Raw genomic sequence first — 20472 nt, 5'->3', positions numbered from 1 at the left:
CTAAGGTCCTGTTTTTCAAGCCCTTAAAACTCTCTAGAAGAAAAACCACCATTTCAGTGTCTCTGGGGACGTTTTTCAGTTAAACTATCTGTTTTATTGTATTCCCAAAGCTCTCTGACCTTCAAAAACTTCTTTTGACATGCTTTGTAATTACATCTATTGTTATTTTTGAAAGGTGGTTTTGATGTTTAATCTGGATACTTCACCTTGCTATGGTGAATTGGTTTTCATGGAGCGCTACCAAGAGGCAGTACAAGAAATGGCAAGAGTGGAGCACAATATTGAGAATCAAGCATCAGATGGCACTGGAGGCATCAGGAAATCTGGCAGTGGCCGTTCGACACTGCAAGCTATTGGGAATGCAGCAGCAGCTGGTAAGGACTGGGTTTTTTGAGTTCTTCTCATGAAAGGTAAGGGAGAAGTGGAAAACAGGAGAAAGCAATTTGAATACTGTTATAACGAATGCAACAATTGTTCAGAAGAGTAAGTGGTTGTTCTTTGACTTAAACGGAGACTAAGAATGCTGAAATTCGCTGTTGATGCCCACTTAGTTTTACCTATTCTGCAGTAATTGGTCCATGAAGCAGTCCACCTATTGAATTATTTTCCTAAAGGATTAGAGAATAATTATCCATGACAGGATCTGAGATAAATACGCTGTTTAATTAGTGATTGTGTGTTTTGCTGACGCATGTAGGTATGGTATTTTATTCCATCTCGGATGTTACTGATAAATTGCTTGCAACTTCTGGAAGTCTTGCCCCTACTCTCCAAGAAAACTTCTGGATCAGCAACATCCAGTTGGAGCATACTGATCCTCTGTGGGAAGTCCTTGAGGACCTCAGTCCTTCAGCAATGGCGGCATTTGACCTAGCTTGTACTCAGTGCCATCTTTGGAAGACATGCAAACAGCTTTTGGAAACAGCAGAAAGAAGGCTGTACAACAGCCTTGAAACTCGGGGTAGGCTTTTGATTTTTGTGTTAATCAACATGGGCCTGGGAGCAGAAAATGCCTATCTATGCTGTGTTGTTTGTGCTAACACCTGAGTCTTAATTAAATTTCATTTTGTACTTTATGTTAGTTTCTCCTTTTTCCACTCCTAACTTTTATTTTGTCCCCCTTTGCACAATGACTTTTCCAGGCCACCGACCTGACTTTGTTTTACTGAACTCTGAAGGTGTAAAGGGTTTCCCAGCAGTTCTCCAGCAAATAAGTAAAATTCTCAACTATTCCTGCACATCACAAGGGCAATCCAAGCCAGGTAGTATGCTTTGCTGATAAGATTTTCTGTTGAAATGTGCTTAAATCAAATTCTTGCCTTCTGTTGCAATGGAAATTTGAACTTTCCATTTTTTAGCATAGTATTTAAAACAAAAAAAAGGGGGGGAGACCCAAGCTCAATTCTGAATAAACTGAAACACTTTGAATTTGGCAAACTAGTTGTATTATAATACAATTTTGGTTCTGTGGGGCTTTTCCTGTGCAAAAATATTTGTGTCTTGTTAAGGTTGCTGTTTCTTTCTCCCTCTTTGCAGAGGTCTCAGATGAGAAAATAGGGAGTCATTTTCGATGCAGTATTGTAGACCTTCTGCAAGCTTGCTACCCTGCCTTGACTGAAGAAAGTATTACTAATGAAATTGTTTTATCACAAAATCTGGATCAAATCCTAAAAGCACTGACATGTGTTGAACGTTCTGTGGGTGAGTTATTTTTGTGATCGTGAAGACTGACAAATGGATCTAAATTTTTGTTTTGGCCTGTCCAGACAACTATAAATCTACTATTAATGCTCTTTGACATATGCATAAATATATATTTTTTTAAATCATAAATGCAAAGTGTAAAATTTATCTGTAATTCTTATATTCTGAGCATTTGTTTTCAGAGCTAAAATTGTGAACTTGCCAGAGAAGAAAGGAAAATATCAATGAGTACAATTGAGGTTATTATTTGTCCTATTTTTCTTCAGTCCTAACAAGGAATTCTTCAAGTGTATTTTAACCTGACAGCTTACAGATAATTAGGTGTATCCTTACTGTTGATTTTTTTTTTTAAAACAAAAAGGAGATAAACTTCTAAAACTATTTTTACATAATAATACATTCCAATTTTCATAGGGCTATTATAAAATGTCTCATCCTTTTCTGAAGAAGTCTTCCACAGTTGCCTTTTCTCAGAGCTCTCTTCATTATATAGCACTTACGGGTTTTTTTTTTAACTCCATTCACCAAATTTCTAAATGGCATGTAGGTGTTTGTAAAATATTTAAAGATATTTGTATGTTTAATGAGCAAAAATTTAGGAGAGCTCTAAGGGCTAAATGTTATGGAGCACAAGGACTGGTCAACACCTGTGTTTTAGAATAAGCTTATGTGTTAATAACACACGACTAGATATATTTTAGGCCTGCCTTAATATATTTCTAACTTGTCAGAGGCATGGTTACCAATTTACATGAACCATTGATTTATTCTGCTGTGAAAATTTCTCTTGCTTTCAATAAAATGATAATGCCCAGACTGAGATCTGTAATTGCAGAGAGAAAATTAGGCTAAAGCATTTCTCTCTTTCTCTCTCTTTTTTCTTCCCTTCCCCTGCCTTTTTGGCATTTACTACTTACTTGAATCTTGGATGTATGTCTGTTCTCTTCAACCAGATTCTAAAGGGAGCTTGCTTGGCACCTTGGTGGAGCAGGCCTCTCTCAAACCTACAGAGCTGGAGAAGCACCTGGTTTGGAATCAAACACAGCTCCTGCTGAGAACTCTTGACCAACATGTCCAAACCATGCCAGAGAGCAACACGCAGACAAACTTTGTGAAGGCCTTCTTTGACTACATCACTACACTGGCTGCTGTTGTGTTACGAAGCCTGAATGCAGAGTTAGGTAAGGGGTTTCTGCTGGAACGTCTGAGCCTAGGTGAAGATACACAGACTGTGTAGTCTGGCATGATTCTGGAAAGTAATTGTGCCAATGTTCCTTCCCAAACATGCCTACTACCTGTGCATAGTCAGATCTTTTGATTTCAACTGATTATTGCACTGCTTTTTTATTTTATTTCTTAAGACCTTGGCCACCCGCAGCTAAGATAAAAATAGCTGATGGCAGTAGGAAAATGAGAACAGAAATGTTAACTACTGAGCCAGATTCTGCACTTTGTTTAGACAAAACAAACAACCCCTGACCTCCAAAAATTCTGATCACTACCCTGTAAGGCGGGATTGATTTTTGCATGCAGTGGATCAGCATGCCGTGCACTTTTCAGCTCCCTTAGAGGCAACCAGTGCCCTGCCGCTCCACAAGGATAAGAAGAGAGTGTGTAGAAGGCTATGCAGAGGCAACCAGGCAGAATTTTTTCGTAGAATCAGCAGATGATGGTGGCCCATGAAAAGAAATGCACCATCAGCATATAAAGCTGTCAGAGGAACAGAACAATTCACTGTGCTAGGAGAAAAACACCTGTCTGTTTTTTAAAGTTGACACTAATTGAGCTGTACTAATGTAAAATACCACAGTACTGATTTCAGAGAATACCCTCCCAAGAGGATAAGAAAAAAGGGCAAAGATCTGTTTTCGGACATGCTGGTTCAGCTCAGGTCACTGCCATGCCAACAATAACTTCTGTATAGTCATAATTCAGTCCTCATTGACTAACTGCCAAAGCCAAAAAAATGCACAATATTTGAGGGCTAATTATTGAGTTTTGGGGAAATTTTATTGTACTGGAAGATAAAAGGAAAAGGTAAACTTAACGAAAATCTGTTCAGAGTTACTCAACGTAACTCGGTAGTGGATACAAAGGCTTTTCAGGAATACTGGCCAGGGTTTCACTCCTTTTGTAAAAGTAGCTGTACGTCTGTGAATCCCCTCTGCCTTTGCTCACTTTGACTTGAATAGAGCATGAACTCGCTAATCTACATCCAGAGACTCCTCAGAAACCAATACTGCACATTTTCTGTCTCTTACCACAAGTACATGTTTTGGTGAAAGTTTGAAGTAGAGTTGCTAAACTGTTTGAATCTAGATCTCGCTTAAAGGCTAAAGTCTCTCCACTCTACCTGTTTTGATAATAGGTCCAGTAAAATGTGAGCCAGTGGTGCCAAGTTTGAGAGGCATATCAGAACCACAAATGCCTTGCAATTTACTCTGGATTTTACAGTAATATGAATGTGGACCTCTGAATTTCGTCAAAGAAGTTTCAGACTCAGATTCTTAAAATTTGTGTTCCTAAAATAAGACTTGGTTGGTATTTTCAGCTAATGTGTTTGTATTATAATAAATGTTCTGATTTTTTTTTTTTTAAAGATATATCTGCAGAAGTGAAAGTAGGGAACCCTTTCATACTGTTACAGCAGAGTCCATCTCAGTTGCTCTCCCAGCTTGTGTTTGAGAGACAGATTCATCCTGACAGGTTGGTGCTTTTCAGATTATATACTTCTCTAGGTTATTTTGATGTTGGTGACTTCAGACCTCAGCCAGGATTAAATTCTTCTCTGGCTACTTAGCACAGGCAGTACAGCCTGCTGTGTCTCACCAGCCAATCACTTAATGCTGCAAGGATTGGAGTGCAGGCAGGAGCTTAGTCAGTAGCTTCTCTACCAATCTGAAGATTTTTGATAGGGAAAACTGTGGCTCCGTATTTTTAACAATTACTGTCTGTTGTGAAGAGAGAGTTCAGTTATGTGCACTTTTTTAATTGATTGTGTGACAGTTCAGAGCAGTGGACTTGCAGCTTAGCAATGTAATAAAATAAAATAGACCAGTAGGGCTTCTTAAGAATACAGCTGGGCATGGCTCTTGCCCTGGTCAGTAGGTAAACTGGATAATCTAAGGTCCTTCCATCACAAATTACTAAATTAGGCTGGCATGGAAAGTGTCTGATTTGACGAAGTAGCTCTTAAAAAGATGAGCAGTAATGGTGAAGCATTTTAGTATGTCGCATTTAGGTAAAAGTCAATGTTTGAGGAGTAAGTTCCTTTTTTTTAAAGGAATGGCAGCATAAGCTCTGAGTTACCGATGTCATGCTGTATACATTTTTTTTCATACTGAGTAAACATAGGATACGTACTTTTTCCCCTGTGAAGAATATTAGGAGGCTTGTGTTCACAAAGCATTTGGAAGATTTATGAAAATATGTGATTGTAAAGTACCTTTTATATGTGCTGAATAAGCTTGTTCTGTTTTCAATCCTGCAGGCTTTCTTCTCTCTTGGCTAAAGAAGAGTTGAACTTGAATGTGCAGCAAGTTATTGTTAACTGTTGCTGTGAACCACTGTCCTTGTGCAGTGCAAGGCAAAACAGCCAGGCAAAGTCTCTTCTGACAAACATCAGCAACTTAGCACACCAGTGTGCCTACCACTGCCTGCCAGATGTTGAAATACCTATTCACAATTCTGCAGTGACCTCTGAGGATATCTCTACTCAGGCCCCATCCTCTGTGAATGACTTGAGCCAGCACACACTCACTGCCTCCTCCCTGGACTTCCTAAAGTCTCAGTCGAAGCTAATGGCCACAGTGGCATGTCTAAGTGCATCTAATATACAGAAAACTCCCAAATCGAGTTTATCTTGGATGGAATTTCGGGGCAAACGGGAGGTGCCCTTAAGTTTGGAACAGATTTCCAGGGAGTGTGAGGCATTGTTAAAGGAGTTCCCAATATTGGAACGATTTCTTCTTGCTATGTTTGAGCCACTTCAGAATCAGCAAGAGGAAGGTAGTGGTTTGGCTGCTGTCTTCTCTGGCAAGACATGCATATCTCTGGTTCTCCTGGGGTTGCATTCCACCACAGCTGTTAAGGTATTAATGGGAGTCTTTGAACAAGCTCTTGCTGCAAAGGATTGGGACAGAGCTCTGAAGGTCTTGGATCTGTACGGTCAGGATATGGAGGAGCTGGTCAATGTGAAGGATGCTGTGCTGAGCTGTGCAACTACTGAAGGTAAGAAGGGTTAAGTCAGGCTTTTTTCCCTTCATCTTTTTCTTATTTTCTTTTTTTTATGAAGAATACAGCCTGGATCAGGAGGTGGAAACTAAGGTAGTGGTCCTTGGGCAAATCCAAAGACGGAAACAGATCCCTTACCTTCCTTCATCCTAAACTTGCTTTCTCTGATGGTGTAGTTTCTGTTTTGCAAATGTGCAAATCCTGACCAATTTAGTACAAGAGAACTGGAATGCATCTGTGGTGTTATTTTTATGTGAAGAGCTGAATACATCAGGAGATATTAATCATAGTACTGTTAATGGAACATCTTTTAAAGCAGTGTCATTGTCATACATGGATGATGTATCCTGTGAAAGGAGGTGCCTTTTGGAGTCTAAAGATAGTAAGTATCCCATGCTAACTTTGATTACTTCCCGAGAATCTGATGCTTGGGATGAGTCTCGCATAGATTTTTCAGCACTGTACTGTTTCTTTTGGTGATGTAATCCAGTGAGGATGAAGTTTTTTTTTTTTTTTTAATTTTCCAAATTGTAGAAACTGAGTTGCAAACTAGTGGTTTGTTTCCTCCACAGGTAAGGATGGTTGGCAATACTTGTTCCCAGTAAAAAATGCAACACTGAGGAGTAGGCTGGCCCTGCGCTGTCTGGACAAATGGCCCCTTGATGCCTGTTTGGAAATCCTAGCTTATTGCATTTCTGATTTGGGCGTAACTGATGAACTAAAAGCCAGTCTGCAGAGCAGGAAGAAAGAACTTCAGGTTTATCAAAAGGTACAAAGTCATTCTTCAAGTAACCAGTGAGATGAAGTAGGCAGCAGGGAGCAAATATGCTTGCCCTTTGAAAAGGTTTTAGCCCTTGGTTCTTTTTTGATCATAATAGCTTTTCAATTATTTCATCCAAACCGTTCATGGGTTTTCAGTGCTGTAGTATCTAATTAATGCTCTGCTTCCATCCTTCGTAACTTTCCCACTCTCCTGTTAGCATTCAAGTCTGCAAACATGATTAGACATGTGTGAGGCCGCTTTTTTGCAAAGTATTTGTTTTTCCATTCTATACAAATGCTAGAGCCTCTGGAAGCTTTCCATGGCAATTCATCATTTTATAAGCTTGAGAGGTGCAGATGTCGCTAGGCATGGTGTTCAAGACTAGTGGTCTAATAAGCGTGTTTGTATTGCAGTCAGTTCTTCTAACTGGGTAGTGCAGATACCCAAGTTAAGTCAGACTAGCTGGCCTGGAGTTCAGCACAGACTGAAAAGCCAAACAGAGCAAAAAAAGGAGTCACAAATCCCTGTTGAGCGCTGTCTGGTGGTGGTTCTGCTAACTGACAGTTAGCTCAGTTTTCTCTTTGTTAGTGCCAGCAATGTCTGCAGTATACATGTACTTTTTCATCCATAACTATGCCATCTAGTCTTTTAAAAACCTTCCTTTATAAATGTGCTTTGTAGACTCATACCTTTGAGAAAATTGTGTAGTCTTTTTTGGAGTGCAAGTGCATTACATCATCCCAGAAAAGGTCTAGAGATAGATGTGGATCTCCTTTTTGACTTTTTTCTTTGTATGAAGCAGCTCTTGATGTGATCAGCTCAGCTGTTTCCTTAGACTTAATGATTATTGTAGATAAAGTTTTTAAAATTTGTGCTACCCTAATATTAACTTTTTCAGATTTTGAATGTGCAAACTGAACCATTATGGAATGACTGGCAGGATCTGAAAAAAGCCTGCACTGATGACCCTCAGGCCGTCATGAATATCATTCTGAAAGCAAAGGTTAGGCATCATCATGTGAATTTTGTTGAATTAGAATGCATTAAACTCTGAATAGATTAATTTGTTGAAATAGCATCTTAAAACACCAATCAATGGAGATTACCTTGGGAGGAAGGATTCCTTTACTCAGTTCTGTGCTACAGAAACAAATACAGATCTGTGTTTAATGTCAAGATTTACAGGTAGTTAATAATCCTTAAGTTATAACTCTTACTCTGAGATACAATCTGTTCTTTTCTCTTAGAATTTTGAAGATTTTAATAGCGTGGCTTTTGGCATAATACAGGCTTGATTATTATATGAGTAATAATACTGTAGATCTGGCTGGCTTTAAAAGTGTCTCTCTAAAAAGCCAACTTGCTTACTGTGAGAGGAGAAGGTATTCTCAATGCAGGCTGTGACTGACAAAATTGACTGTCATCTTCTTCCCCCTGTCAATGTAATTATTTACTTTTTGCATGTGGGAGAGGAGTCTAAGCCACAGAATTTCTTGAGAAGTTGATCAGAACTTTGGGAGAAACAGCTGTATCAGAGAGGGTAGAGTTTGGCCTTCTTTTATTTTTTATTTTTACTTTTTTTTTTTTTAAATTCTTTAGGATTATGAGTTGTGTGAGGAGTGGGGGCATTTGTATCCTGTCCCAAGAGAAGACTTGATCAACCTTCACCGTGAGCACCTTCTCCACTTACTGGAGGTGGGAGACATGGAAAAAGCATTGCAGGTAATAGCAAGACTCTTTCAGCCTTACATCCATAGGTCAACTAAGTTGAGAACCGTTTTCTTTGCCTTCTTAATGTGCGTTTTCATGGCCTTTTGGTTCCTCCCTTAAAAGATGCTATTTGCTTAGATATGCTTTCAGGATCCTGGCTCTCCCCAGTTCCACTTAAGTGAAAATCCAGCTTGGCAATCTAGTTGTTGGTCCTAATAGCATAAATGTCACTTACATGGACATACAAGGCCCCTTTTATTTGAAAAATCGTAATGAAGCATTTCTGTGCTGCTTAAGCAGAAGAACCAGAAGTGAAACTAATAACAGGAATTGGTCAGTTGTGCTTCAGTGCCCAAGCTAGTGAAGCGTGAATTCCTCTGGTTTTAATGATTACAGAGCTGCTGCTAATAACAGAGAGTGTAAAATAAAGTGCTCTTTCAGACTACATAGCTTTGAAAATATTCTGGAAGCAAAGTGGAGACTTCTGATCACTACACCTTCTGCCCCATTCCTTGCTTAATTTTTTGCTTACTTTAATTTTAAAAATATTTTGATTAATAAATGGAGCAAATAGGCAATGAGTAGTCTATAAATGGATTATCTAAATCATCCTTATACATGTAAGGCACTTGTGCAAGTTAATTTGCTTGCTGGACCGTTGTAGAGCAGTAATCTGTCATGGACTACCTGTTATAAAGGCTACTTTCCAGGTATGTAGTAGGGATTCACTGTATTCTGTTTTTTTTGTAGCTTTTGCAAAGAATTGAAGACCCAGGTATTTGCCTTGCCATCAGTGAACAGTCCCTTGACCAGCATCCGAACTTGGCAGCCTCTCACTTCTTGGCTGATTACCTCACAGCTCACTTCTACGCAAATCTGACAACAGCACGCCGTAATGAAATCCAGGCACTCTATATGGGATCAAAGGTGAGTAAAACTCCTGCGTTGTGGGATTAATGGTAATATATGATTATATAAGTAATTTTATAATACATAATATATACCTAATATATAAAGTCTGTAGATTTTACTAGAGCATTCTCACCATATCAGGTCTAAGATCCTGAGTCTCAGGATCCAAAGGAAAGTTAGAGATGGCTTAAAACTTCTCTTCCCCTTCTCCATCTTTGCAGTTCCTGTATTATGAGGTGGTTGTAGCTTCCAATATGAACAGAGCAGTATTGTGTTTGAGCTGTAGAGAGTGGAGGAACACACAGGCTAAAAGAGGGTGGGGGTGGAATAAAATAAAGTTGTGGTGTTTATCAGGACAGTTGCTATCTTTGTCCCAAGTGAAAAAGAAAGCATCCTCAACTTACTGTCTGTGTCAGTTACACCAGGTGTCCTACATATGCCCACCTGTATGGTTGTCTCTGACACTTACACGGCATGTTTCTCCCAAGTGCCTTCCAAAGGTAGACAGTATCACTCCTCTTTTTGGATGGCCATTGCTTTTACAGAAGTCCCACAGGTTCTGTGCTCAGGCTGGGAAGAGATGCATTAACCAGTAGATTACCTTAGTTGAATGCATTATGTATAAACAAAATGCAGTGCTTTTGGTAATGTCTATTTTGTTATAGGACTACAAATAACAGCTTGCTCCAATGTGTGCCACAACAGTATTTTGCTGGACTTCCTGTTTCCTTACTTGTCCCTTTTGAAGACATGATTTAATTTGGAAAGTGTCCGTATTCACTGTCCATCTTTAGGAGGATGCCTTTTATTTTCTCCTCTCGATGTTTCCTCAAATGATGGAAGGATAAGGATTGGGCTAATATTCTTTTTATAAGCTTATTTTAATAAGAGAATGTGCTCTACCCTGCTACAACATATTTGTCACAGTGTCACAAAATGCTTTCCAGTCTTCAGCTGCCTCTGAAATGAAGCAGTGTTTTATAAAATGGGAAAGGGAAGCCAAGTAATTTCTGCAAATCCCCTCAGTATTTCTGTAACAGAAGTAGCAACAGGTCTGAGAAGTCCCACCTCCATTTTTTGGCCTCTATATGTTATTCCATTCTCTGCATAAACTACTGTGTTAGTTCCTTGTCTTTAATCTCACAGAAACACAGATTTGAAGGTGTGTAATTTTAACATACGCTTTTTTCCTTGTGTCTCAGGTGCTGCTGACTCTGCCTGAGCTCTCCCGTGTTAACTACTTCCACCTCTCCTCCAGGCCACTGCTCATGCTGGAACAGCTGCTCATGAATATGAAGGTGGACTGGGTAGCTGTTGCTGTGCAGACACTGCACCAACTCTTAGCTGGACAGGAAATTGGTTTTACTGTAGAAGACATTGACAATTTGCTCTCCAAGTATGCAGAAAAAGCTCTCAACTTCCCTTTCGCATTAAAAGAAAAGAGATCAGGTGACTGTGCATGAGAATGCTGTTTTTCACTTGGGAAAGAAGGGCCAATTTCCCCCCAGAATCATTTCACCAATTATGCCACAACATTTTTAGATGTGTGCCTCCAGTCTCCCTCTAGCCCAGAACATATTCTTAAAGCTATTGCCTTTCTTATAAGTAGACGTTCTCAAGGACCAACAGCTTCAAAAGTTTCTCGACTTTCCTCTGTTGCTCCTTTTTGGGGTCTCTTTTCTTATATAATATTGTTCAATTTTATTTCATTCCTGTTTAACGCAAAGTCACTGACGACTTAAGCAGTTCTAAAACCTGCAGCCAGCTGCATCTTCCCCCAGTTAGAATGGGGATTTAATCTTCCATAGTCTTTCCTCCTACCAGAGCCCTGTTCCTTTTTTCATATAAAAGACTTTTAAACTTGTAGTTCTATTTAACATTCTCAGCATGGTTCTCCTTTTTGGTTTGCCAATTCCTTCTCATCCATGTTGTCTTAGATTCTCCTGCATTTGGCGCTCTCCTTTCAGGGTTTTAGAACTGGGACAGCAGAGGGTACTGCAGGATCAAGTCCAGTGTTTTTGTTTAGCTGCATTAAAAGCACATGGTGTGTGTACTTATCTGTATCTTTTTATACCTACACATATGGTACCAACTTGCTTTATGCCAGTTTCCAAATGGTGACTTCATTTCATGATTTAAGGATGCAGCTCTTGCTAACATAAAAGCATTGGACTTATCTATCTTTTCCTGTCAAAAGACCTATAACTTTGCAAGTATGTTCCTTCCACTGCAATGTGAAGCATTTAATATTTGCCATGAGCATCTTGTATCAACTAATTGTTTTCACATCTGATACATATTCTCTGCTGTATTATTCCTGTGCCTATCAGGACAGTAGTCCATTGTTTTGATAAGGATCCCTTTCTCTGTGTTTTAGGTCATTGAATTTTATATAGTTTTGCATGAATTGTTGTGGGCTAATTTTCATTAAAACATAATAATTTGTAATTACATAGTTAGTTCTATTTTGTGCTGACATTCTTACATACTCCTGTGAACAGATTCCTCTAATCTTTGAAAGAACAGGTACGTATATGGCCAGTGTTGTTCTCTGATTTTTTTTTTTTTTTTTTTTTTCCCCTTCCCTTTGTCCTAGATTCTCTGGTACGTATCCAAGAAAGTCTCAATCAGGTATTGGAGTGTGAAGCACTGTCTAAATCGGGATCATCAGAACTATCTCCTGTCAGTTTTACTGGTAAGGTTAAGACCTTGGTGCCATTTTTTTTCAACCTGTTCTTACTAGTTTTATCCCCTATATATGTTTTATCCCACCACTTAATAGTAACTTGGGTCTCATTTAATGCAGGTTAGTAGGTCTCTACAGTTGGGTGCTTTGGGCCCAATTAAAAGAAAACTTAAAGGGGAACAAGAAGTGTATGGCTTTGTTTTGATTTTTGTAGGTATCTACAAAGTGTCTGAAAAATCAGCACAAAACCTTTCCATTCCAGACCCTACAGAAAAAAACAAGCCTGAACAGACCATAGGAAACGGGACTACCTTTGCAGGAAAAAAAAAAAAATTACCTCTTTGCCATAGCTAGGTTGCTAGTGGATTAATGGTGCTGCAGGTTAATCTTTCTGTGTCTTGACTTCTGTACTCTCTCTCTCTGGATATATAGGCAGAGCTTGTCTGGAAGCCCATCATTGTGGTGCTTCTCCCCGTCTTCCTATTCTTTGCTCAGGAACTTTTTTTCTTCTGGATCTTAACTTTGGTTTTACAGTAGAAATCTCATTTGTGTTGTATTTTTTTTCGTGATTCTTTTGGTCCTTGAATTTATTTTTTTTCTAGGATCCCTCTTGTGACCTGAGGGAAATAGCATACCTTGTATTGTCTGAGAAGCTCCACTCACAGTCCTCAAACACAAATAAATAGAAACAAAATAATGGAAGCCAAAACAACTGAAGAATATTTGTGGCTTAAAAACAACCACAAATTCTTCTATAGGTTCCATTCAGCATCTAATGCAAGAGATGCACTCTTCAGAGAATATATGTTGTGAGAGATGCACCGTCTGTGCTCTCAGGGAATGATTAGCAAAGGATATCCTCAGACCTCCAGGACTGGTGATTCTCAGCAAGTGATGGGCCTAGAACTAGAGCTGCACAGTGATATCCTGATCTACAGTTTAGGGTGTCTGAACTGTTCTCTGGTTCTGTATCCTGAACTGAAGACTCTTCTTGCTCTGCCTACATGAAGCGACAGCGGCATCTTGGATTGGGCTGTGTAGCTCTTCAGTTTTTCTCATAATGGTCAGCTTAATATCTGTATGTTGTTAGAAAACTTCAATGCATTGTCCTGTAATGTTCCTTTGCAATCCAGTATCTACTTGGATGAGCATGAGTTAGTTTTATTGGAAAGGAGATTTTTTTTCTTTTTTAGTTTAGTATTCATGTACACACAAGGTGGCTTGCAGGGTTGCAGTGAACTACTTAATTAGCCTGTAGTGTAGCTGGCTCACATCATATAAACTAAAAGCCTGTCTAATACTGTAAACTTGATTCAATGAGTATTTCATTGGCAAGGTCAAAGATCCTGAAGGCCAAAGACTTAAACTCCTGCCTCGTTGAACTGATTTCCCCACAGTAGATTGTAAAGGGGACCAGAACAGGGAGGGATGTGCTGTTGCGAGCCATACCACACCTCTCCTGAGATAACAAAGAAAAGTCTCAGTCCTCAGGAATGTCAACACTGGGTATCCTTAAGATTATATTTTATGCTATATCGCTTTTTGATATCGATATACTGGGGTATTTTTTTTTCTTCCTCCTCTAAGTCTCTGCTTATGATACAAGAACAGATGTTGACTTATACTTCTCTAATTGTTATGATAAGGTCTATTAATAGGTATGTACTCTTGCTTATCAGTACTGAAGTATTATAAGTTTACAATCTTACAGTTTTAGCTTAAATAATATATGTTCCTTACACACTGTTATTCTGCCATGCCTGGTTGAAAGATAATGGTAGTCATCTTGTGAGCCAGAAAGATCTTATAGCCTCAGTAAGTCTGTAGTGTTTTCTGGTATTCAAGACTCCATTAAACAGCTTAAATCCTGTTCCATGTTTTTCTTGGCCTGGCTCTTTTTAAGGTGTCACCATATCTGCAAGTCTCAGAGACAGAAGTCTGCCGCAGAATTTGTTTCCTCAAGAATTTGTGCCTCCTGAGAAGCCGCCACCAAAGCAGCAATGGATACCTGATGACACTGAAACAATATGTATGGTTTGCAAAACTGAACGCTTTACTATGGTAAGGAGCAAAAATGAAGTACAGACATTCCTAGAACCATGACCTTAATATGAACACTTGCTCATAGTCTGTTTCCTAAGAGACACTAAATACTTTAGCAAGTTTGTCTGCATCAGTGTAGGCCTGACAAGATTGCCAGTCCTTTCATATTTAACCATTAGTTTCTATTTAGAGTAGTTGAGGAGACCGGCAATAGTTAGCTCCTTGCAGTCTCCTGTGAAGTGATAGAGCCTAAAGAGGAAATCTGGTCATCAGAGAGGAGACAGCTATGAGATCTCAAAACTGTGTAATAATAGCAGTATTAATGTTTCAAAAGGCTGTCTAGTTGACTGTGCTGGCAAGAAAGAATATGAGCATCATATAATTTAGATTACTAATACAGAAGATGTAATCTTTGCTGTTGGTTACACTTTTATAAAACCTGTTGTTTCATAGAGTACTTGAGCAATGGCACTGGTGCTCTAAGGGAGAAGACGAATTTTGAGTTTTGCAGGTGTGCTGGCAGTCTGTTATCTTCTATTGCTTAGAAACAGTACTGTTTTCTCAAAGTATCTGTTACTTTTGAATTTGGAAATTACTAAGATGGTGTCAGAAAGACAGTCTACAGCTTCTAACTTTTCCAAGAGATGATCTAATTAGTGCTGTGATTAAAATTGGGACAATTTAAGTAGTGGAAAGCCCAAGGCTGCAGCAAACATGTTTTAAATACCTGCCTCTGGGTTTTGTTCTTCTTTGCCATGCCCTCTCCAGAAAGGAATTGTAACAGTGAGAATCAATCATTGTATAGTTCTGGAAAGCCTTATCATGCATGGTGTTTCCTCTCTTCAAATGGAGTAAGTTTACTCACGGGTGGAGGCAGATATAGGAGGGGAATTTAGTAAATTCTTTCTGTTGCTCATCCATGACTTTTTTTGCTTAGTTTAACAGGCGCCATCACTGCAGGCGCTGTGGCAGGCTGGTGTGCAGCTCTTGCTCCACCAAGAAAATGGCAGTGGAAGCTTGCAGAGAAAATCTGTCTCGTGTATGCGATCAGTGCTATAGCTACTACAACAGAGAACATCTGCCTGGCTTGGTACAAGATGCAAGCACGTAAGTCCTTCCATTCTAGTTCTCCTCAATTTCATGTACACAGCAGAGTACATGAATGGAACGAGAGAGAAATAAGTATTTGGGTTTATCTGGATAATATAATAAAATCAGCTTTTTGTACTCCAGCTGTTGGGATTTTCAGGTTTGATAGGTATGGGGATGTTGCTTATGTCTCAGTTTACTTTTCATATTAGAAAGAACACTGGAGAGCCAGGCAACAAAGTCTTTAATTCTTTAAGCATCGATTGATCATTAAACCTAAGAATTGAATGCTTTGATGCAAAACATATTCAGCACGGTGTGACAAAGTTTCTTGCAGTTTACTTGGCTCCTGGATTAACATCACTTGTTGACTAGCTCTGCTGAGCATATCAGTGTTTTAATGTTATTCCATAATCCCTTGATTAGGACTCCTTGAACCCTTGGGGATTCAAGAGCAAGTTCAGGATTAGATAGGCTTTGAAACTGCCCTTAATAAAAGGGACAGTTGTGATGATAGATTTTCGTGATGTGGTTGCTTTAAGCTGAGAATAGGACTGAAATTCATTGTGTGTATGTTAGGCCAGCTGGTGAAAAGTGCAGCTGAAAAGAGTAATTTTTACTCTCTGTAAACTTACTGTAAACTTACTCTCTACACTCTGTTCTACAGAGAGAGTAGAACTCACTCTTTTCAGCTGCACTTTCAACTGCATTTCCTCTTTTCCTAGCAAGCCTGCAGATAGCAGTATCCGCTATGGCAGTGTCAGCAGGCTTGCTAGGAAAAGAGGAATACTGTGCAGATCTGAAAAGGAACCTCTGAAAAAACAAGCAGTCACCTCTAGCTAAACCAGTTTGTGTCAGAATGGTTGCTTACACTGCCAGATTAGGTCAGCAGAGCCTAGCAGTGAGCTTGAATGCCACCTGTTGTGTTTTAATTGCTTAAGTGCTTGGGGTTTTTTATACTTGCCCTATTTGTATATCAAAACCAACTAAATCTTAAGGACAGAGACCTGGATGCCAAAAACTTCTTTTTAGCTCTGACATGTTCTGATACTGGGCAGTTCCTCTTGTTCTCAGTGTCTGCTTTTTTATGATGTGTGCAACAGTACTATTCCTACAGAAGGTTATAAGAGCTAGTTACTTAGTGTAGTTGAAATACAACAATGCAGAGGCAGGATCTTAGATTTCCAGACAGTAGGGGGTAGGGGCAGGGCAATGGGTCGGAGAGGGCAGGGAGGGAGAGATGTTAGATTTTTACAAGACAGTGTTCTGAAAAGGCTAGCCATATTGATCTCTGTTTTAAAACTGTGTTTCCCCCAGTGTGCTGGAGTAGGCATGATGTTTTTCTGTCATTTTATTACAGCAGAAAAGAAGAGCAGGACCAAGTGGAAGGTAAGGAATGGAGTAATGTTAAACTTCCATTTTTTTAAAGTGCCTGATTAGCAGCAGAGTTAGAGATAGGAAGCTGATACATCTAGTTGCAGCTGAAGGGTGATCAAAACTTCAGTTACAAAATATCATTGATGGGTTTTGCGTGTGCAGGCTGAAACTGAACATTCCAAACTTCTGTGAATGGAAATTGAGATTTAGGAGAGATGTCTGAGCCAATATTGAACATGCTGGATGGGGATTAAAGGAAGGAACTGAAAAACAACAGTTGGAGAATGCACTTCGCGTACTAGAAACAGTCAGTGAGAGGCTAGGGTATGAGTAGGAATTAATTAGCCCATTACAGAGCTGTGCCGAGTGATCCTCTTTTTACAAACCATGATAGTACAACTCTGAATACCACTGCAGTGTGCTGTGGTGTTTGGTACCCCATGCTGGCTGGGGGTAGCATAGGATGAGGCCCCTCTTGTGGGTCTGGTTGTATCCTGAGTTCCATGTCCTTCGCTGGTTGTGAGATTGTGGACTAGTAATTTCTCTTTGGTGCCTCAATTTCCACATCTAATATCATAACACTTCAGGAATAATAACAAAATTTAGTTGGCTTTTTCTCTGCCATTTTTCCTCAGAAGGTATTTACTGTTTGCTGCTTAGTCTGGGTGTTTGAGGTGATTCTGCAAAATTTTCCTACAGTGACGTGAAATTCTGGCAGACCAAAACATAGTTATTTGAAGTGCTTAGAGCACTAATATGCAAAATTTGCATTTATGCTACAAAAAAAATGGGAATATTTTTCCTTACTTGTCCCTTTTTAAGTATGATGGGCTATTTGGGCATTTTTTTTTTTTGGCTGTTGACAAAAGTTTGCTTTACTGGTACCTTTGTTACAAGTTTGAAACAACTGAAATGCAGTTTCTGAGCTGCTGCTTCTGGTTAGATCTTTCTCTTTGCCTGCAGCGTTGCTACATATCACTGGGCCTATATGATTCATTCAGTAGGAGTGAATAAGAACGGTATGGAAATCTTCAGATTTAAAAGGGAAAGTGGTTTATTCTGCTTTTCTATTTTCACTGATGGCCCTGTGAAGAAGGCTTATCAAATGTTTTCAAGCCTGGTTTATTGTAATTATTCCAGTTTCCAGTTCTATTTAGAAATAGTGTTTATCTTTTTCTTGTTTTTTTATTAACCCTACAGTTTTAGAGTTACTCAGCACTCTAACAGTGAAATCTGTGAAATCTAGAACAGTGAATTTTGAGACTTTTTTTTTTTAATTTTAAGTTTTTCCAGGGAGAAGAGGAAGTTGATCGGGGGAAAGAGTAGCAAATTAGCATTATTCTCCATTTCTTAGTATTGTGAGATTGGCCATTGTTTTTCTGCCAGGAACCACAATCACGAACTTGAGCACCAGAGGGCTTGTGCATTCTCAGCTGCACTCAGATGACAGACAATATTTGATTTGTAGGTATTCTGGGTTACTGATTTCAAAACAGAAATTTCCCTAATCTGAAGGAAAGAAAAAGACTTTTCACAGAAATGAAATTTCTTGAATCATTTGACCAAAACTCCAATTTTCTGCAGTACTGTTTTATATGAAAATTTAACGTAAGGAATTAGCTCATCTTCTCACAATCTTTTGTCTTAAAACTGCTGGGCTATATGTTCAAATAACCTGAATTCTAAAAAGAAGATACAGGCAGTTAAGTCAATTTACCCTTTCTTTTACAACTGGTTCTTCAGTTTCCCTTTTTGTAACTCACAGCTCTCATATTTCCTCTTCCCTTCTGCTCAGAAATATTTAATAACTTGCCTGAGGGAAGGCTAAAGAGGGGAGGTTGCTGTGCTTGATGTCCAGTAGGATAATCATTTGAAGACATGTTACTGGAGCCAGTTTTTGGTGACAGGGTGTTGGTAACAGTGAGAGTAAGTTTAGGTACAATTTGGCAGCCTGCTGAGGAATGGAAACATTTCTGTAATCTGTATGTTGCAGATGTGATACTGGCAGGAAGTGGCACAATGAGGGGATTGCAGATGGCTGTTTTGCGAGAGTATAGGAATACTCTGCATTATGTGTCCTTAGCCAGGTTTGTTGCTTCTTGTACAATGATTCTACCTGCTGTTTTCTTTTTGGCTGCAGGAACTTCTAATAATGAATATTCCACAGTGGTGCGAATACCCAAGGCAACTGAGCTTGAATGGATTTTTTCCCTGAATGAAGAGGAGAATGAAATTGTACGCAGTGAATTTTATTATGAACAGGTGAGGTCTGGAGAAAGAGAGTCCAAAATAAGCAGTTCCCTGGAGAACTACCTCAATACCCATGTTTGTCTGTCTTTCCTCGAATTGTCAGGCTCCCAGCTCTTCCTTGTGTATTGCCATCCTTAGCCTGCACAGTGACAGCATAGTGTGTGGCCACCGACTGATAGAGCACTGCTGCAAGTTGTCCCAAGGGCTCACTAATCCTGAGGTGGATGCTGGTCTCCTTATGGACATCATGAAACAATTGCTCTTCAGTGCCAAAATGATGTTTGTAAAAGCTGGAAGGAGCCAGGATCTAGCTCTCTGTGACAGGTGATTTATCAGATGTTCACTAGGATGTATTGAGGTATTGTTGAGACCATTATCCTCTTTTATTGGGGAGTGGAGGGTGGGAGGGTTGTTTTGTGATTGTACTTGTGGACATTTTAAACAAGAAGAGACGTTTATAATGTAAGAATAACATAAGAGTTCAAATAGTAGAAATTCAAGTAATATTACTACATAATAATTACTGAGAACATTCTCAGAGTAGGGAGAAATAATTCACAAAGACTGGGGTAAATATTTTACTTCTGATATTGTGTATCTGCTTTTAATCTATATTTCAATATAGGATTTTAAACCTGCACTTCCTGAGAATGAGCATTTTACACTTTCTTCAAGTTTTGTCCTACAGAGCTTGAGGTGGCAGGTGTTAATATATACATTTCACATGTACTATTTTGATTTGGTAACATATAGCTGGTGTTTGCAATCAGCGTCTGCCAGTGTTTCACTGAATGTGGCAAAAAACCAATAAAAAATAGTCTGAATAGGATAGTATGATGGATAGAGAAACCTGGTATACTGGTGATTAGGAACCACGGTTCTAAGAGTTGTCTTTGACATAAAGTTCTTTAAGTGTATGATAATAGTGAAAGTCTATGTTTTTGTTTAACCTCTTTGTTTTCTTCTAGCTACATCAGCAAAGTGGATGTGTTGAATATTTTGGTTGCTGCTGCCTACCGTCCAATACCATCTTTGGATCAGATTCTTCTCCCTGCAGCAGTAACAAGATTAAGAAATCGTCTTCTAGAAGCAGAGTACTATCAACTAGCTATAGAGGTAATGACAATGGAGGGATGTCAGCGTTAATAATGCTTCTGTAGTGGCTTTTGTTTTTCTCCCTCCTGAGTTCAGATGGATGTGATGTGTGAAATGGCCAATATTTGAACAGTTACAAACTGGGATTAAGTTTTTAAACAAGGAAGAGATAATTTTCTAAACACTGGAAAAAAAATTTGTGAGAAGGAAAAGTCCTTCTGTTGTGGAGTGGGCTGTTGAAGGGAAGGGTAGGGGCCTTGTTTCCCAGTACAATTAAAATTGGAATGGACTAACTGCAAAAAAGTCATTAAATGGAGGAATCTTGCATCCAGTAGAAGTGCTGAGACATCCTTTGTGGCAGGACTTTATCTGAAGCTTATATGTTTGATTTCATTTTTCTGTAATCCCACAGCAGACATTAGTAGGGCACCTTTCCCAAGCGTTTACTTGGAAACCAGCAATAGTGGCAAATCTATCTATCAGAGCTCATCTGGTGTAGTTTGTCATCTTCTGTCTTCTTCCTGCTCCCAGGATTTTGTAAGCCTCTGTTTTATGGCATCGCAGTTTGTTAAGAACAGGATTATGATACTACAAACAGGATTAGGATTTT

General features: G+C 39.1%; 1 protein-coding gene across 1 annotated transcript in view; it reads left to right on the top strand.

Annotated features, from left to right (window-relative positions):
- The window catches only part of ZFYVE26 (zinc finger, FYVE domain containing 26), a 47905-nt gene that overhangs the window by 17559 nt on the left and 9874 nt on the right, over positions 1–20472 (top strand). The window contains exons 14-32 of the mRNA XM_009587456.1: positions 176–374; positions 698–961; positions 1143–1262; positions 1537–1701; positions 2658–2885; positions 4305–4410; positions 5195–5934; positions 6510–6706; positions 7599–7703; positions 8300–8422; positions 9161–9337; positions 10525–10771; positions 11919–12017; positions 13912–14069; positions 14989–15158; positions 16501–16529; positions 18658–18779; positions 18871–19091; positions 19736–19883. Coding sequence (XP_009585751.1) covers positions 176–374; positions 698–961; positions 1143–1262; positions 1537–1701; positions 2658–2885; positions 4305–4410; positions 5195–5934; positions 6510–6706; positions 7599–7703; positions 8300–8422; positions 9161–9337; positions 10525–10771; positions 11919–12017; positions 13912–14069; positions 14989–15158; positions 16501–16529; positions 18658–18779; positions 18871–19091; positions 19736–19883 — 3618 coding nt within the window. The remainder of the gene's footprint in view (positions 1–175; positions 375–697; positions 962–1142; positions 1263–1536; positions 1702–2657; positions 2886–4304; positions 4411–5194; positions 5935–6509; positions 6707–7598; positions 7704–8299; positions 8423–9160; positions 9338–10524; positions 10772–11918; positions 12018–13911; positions 14070–14988; positions 15159–16500; positions 16530–18657; positions 18780–18870; positions 19092–19735; positions 19884–20472) is intronic.

Source organism: Fulmarus glacialis, unplaced genomic scaffold (genome assembly GCF_000690835.1).
Source record: "Fulmarus glacialis isolate BGI_N327 unplaced genomic scaffold, ASM69083v1 scaffold11841, whole genome shotgun sequence".
Lineage (NCBI taxonomy): Eukaryota > Metazoa > Chordata > Aves > Procellariiformes > Procellariidae > Fulmarus > Fulmarus glacialis.
Note: the sequence above shows the minus strand (reverse complement) of the source record. Positions and strands in the feature narration are given on the sequence as shown.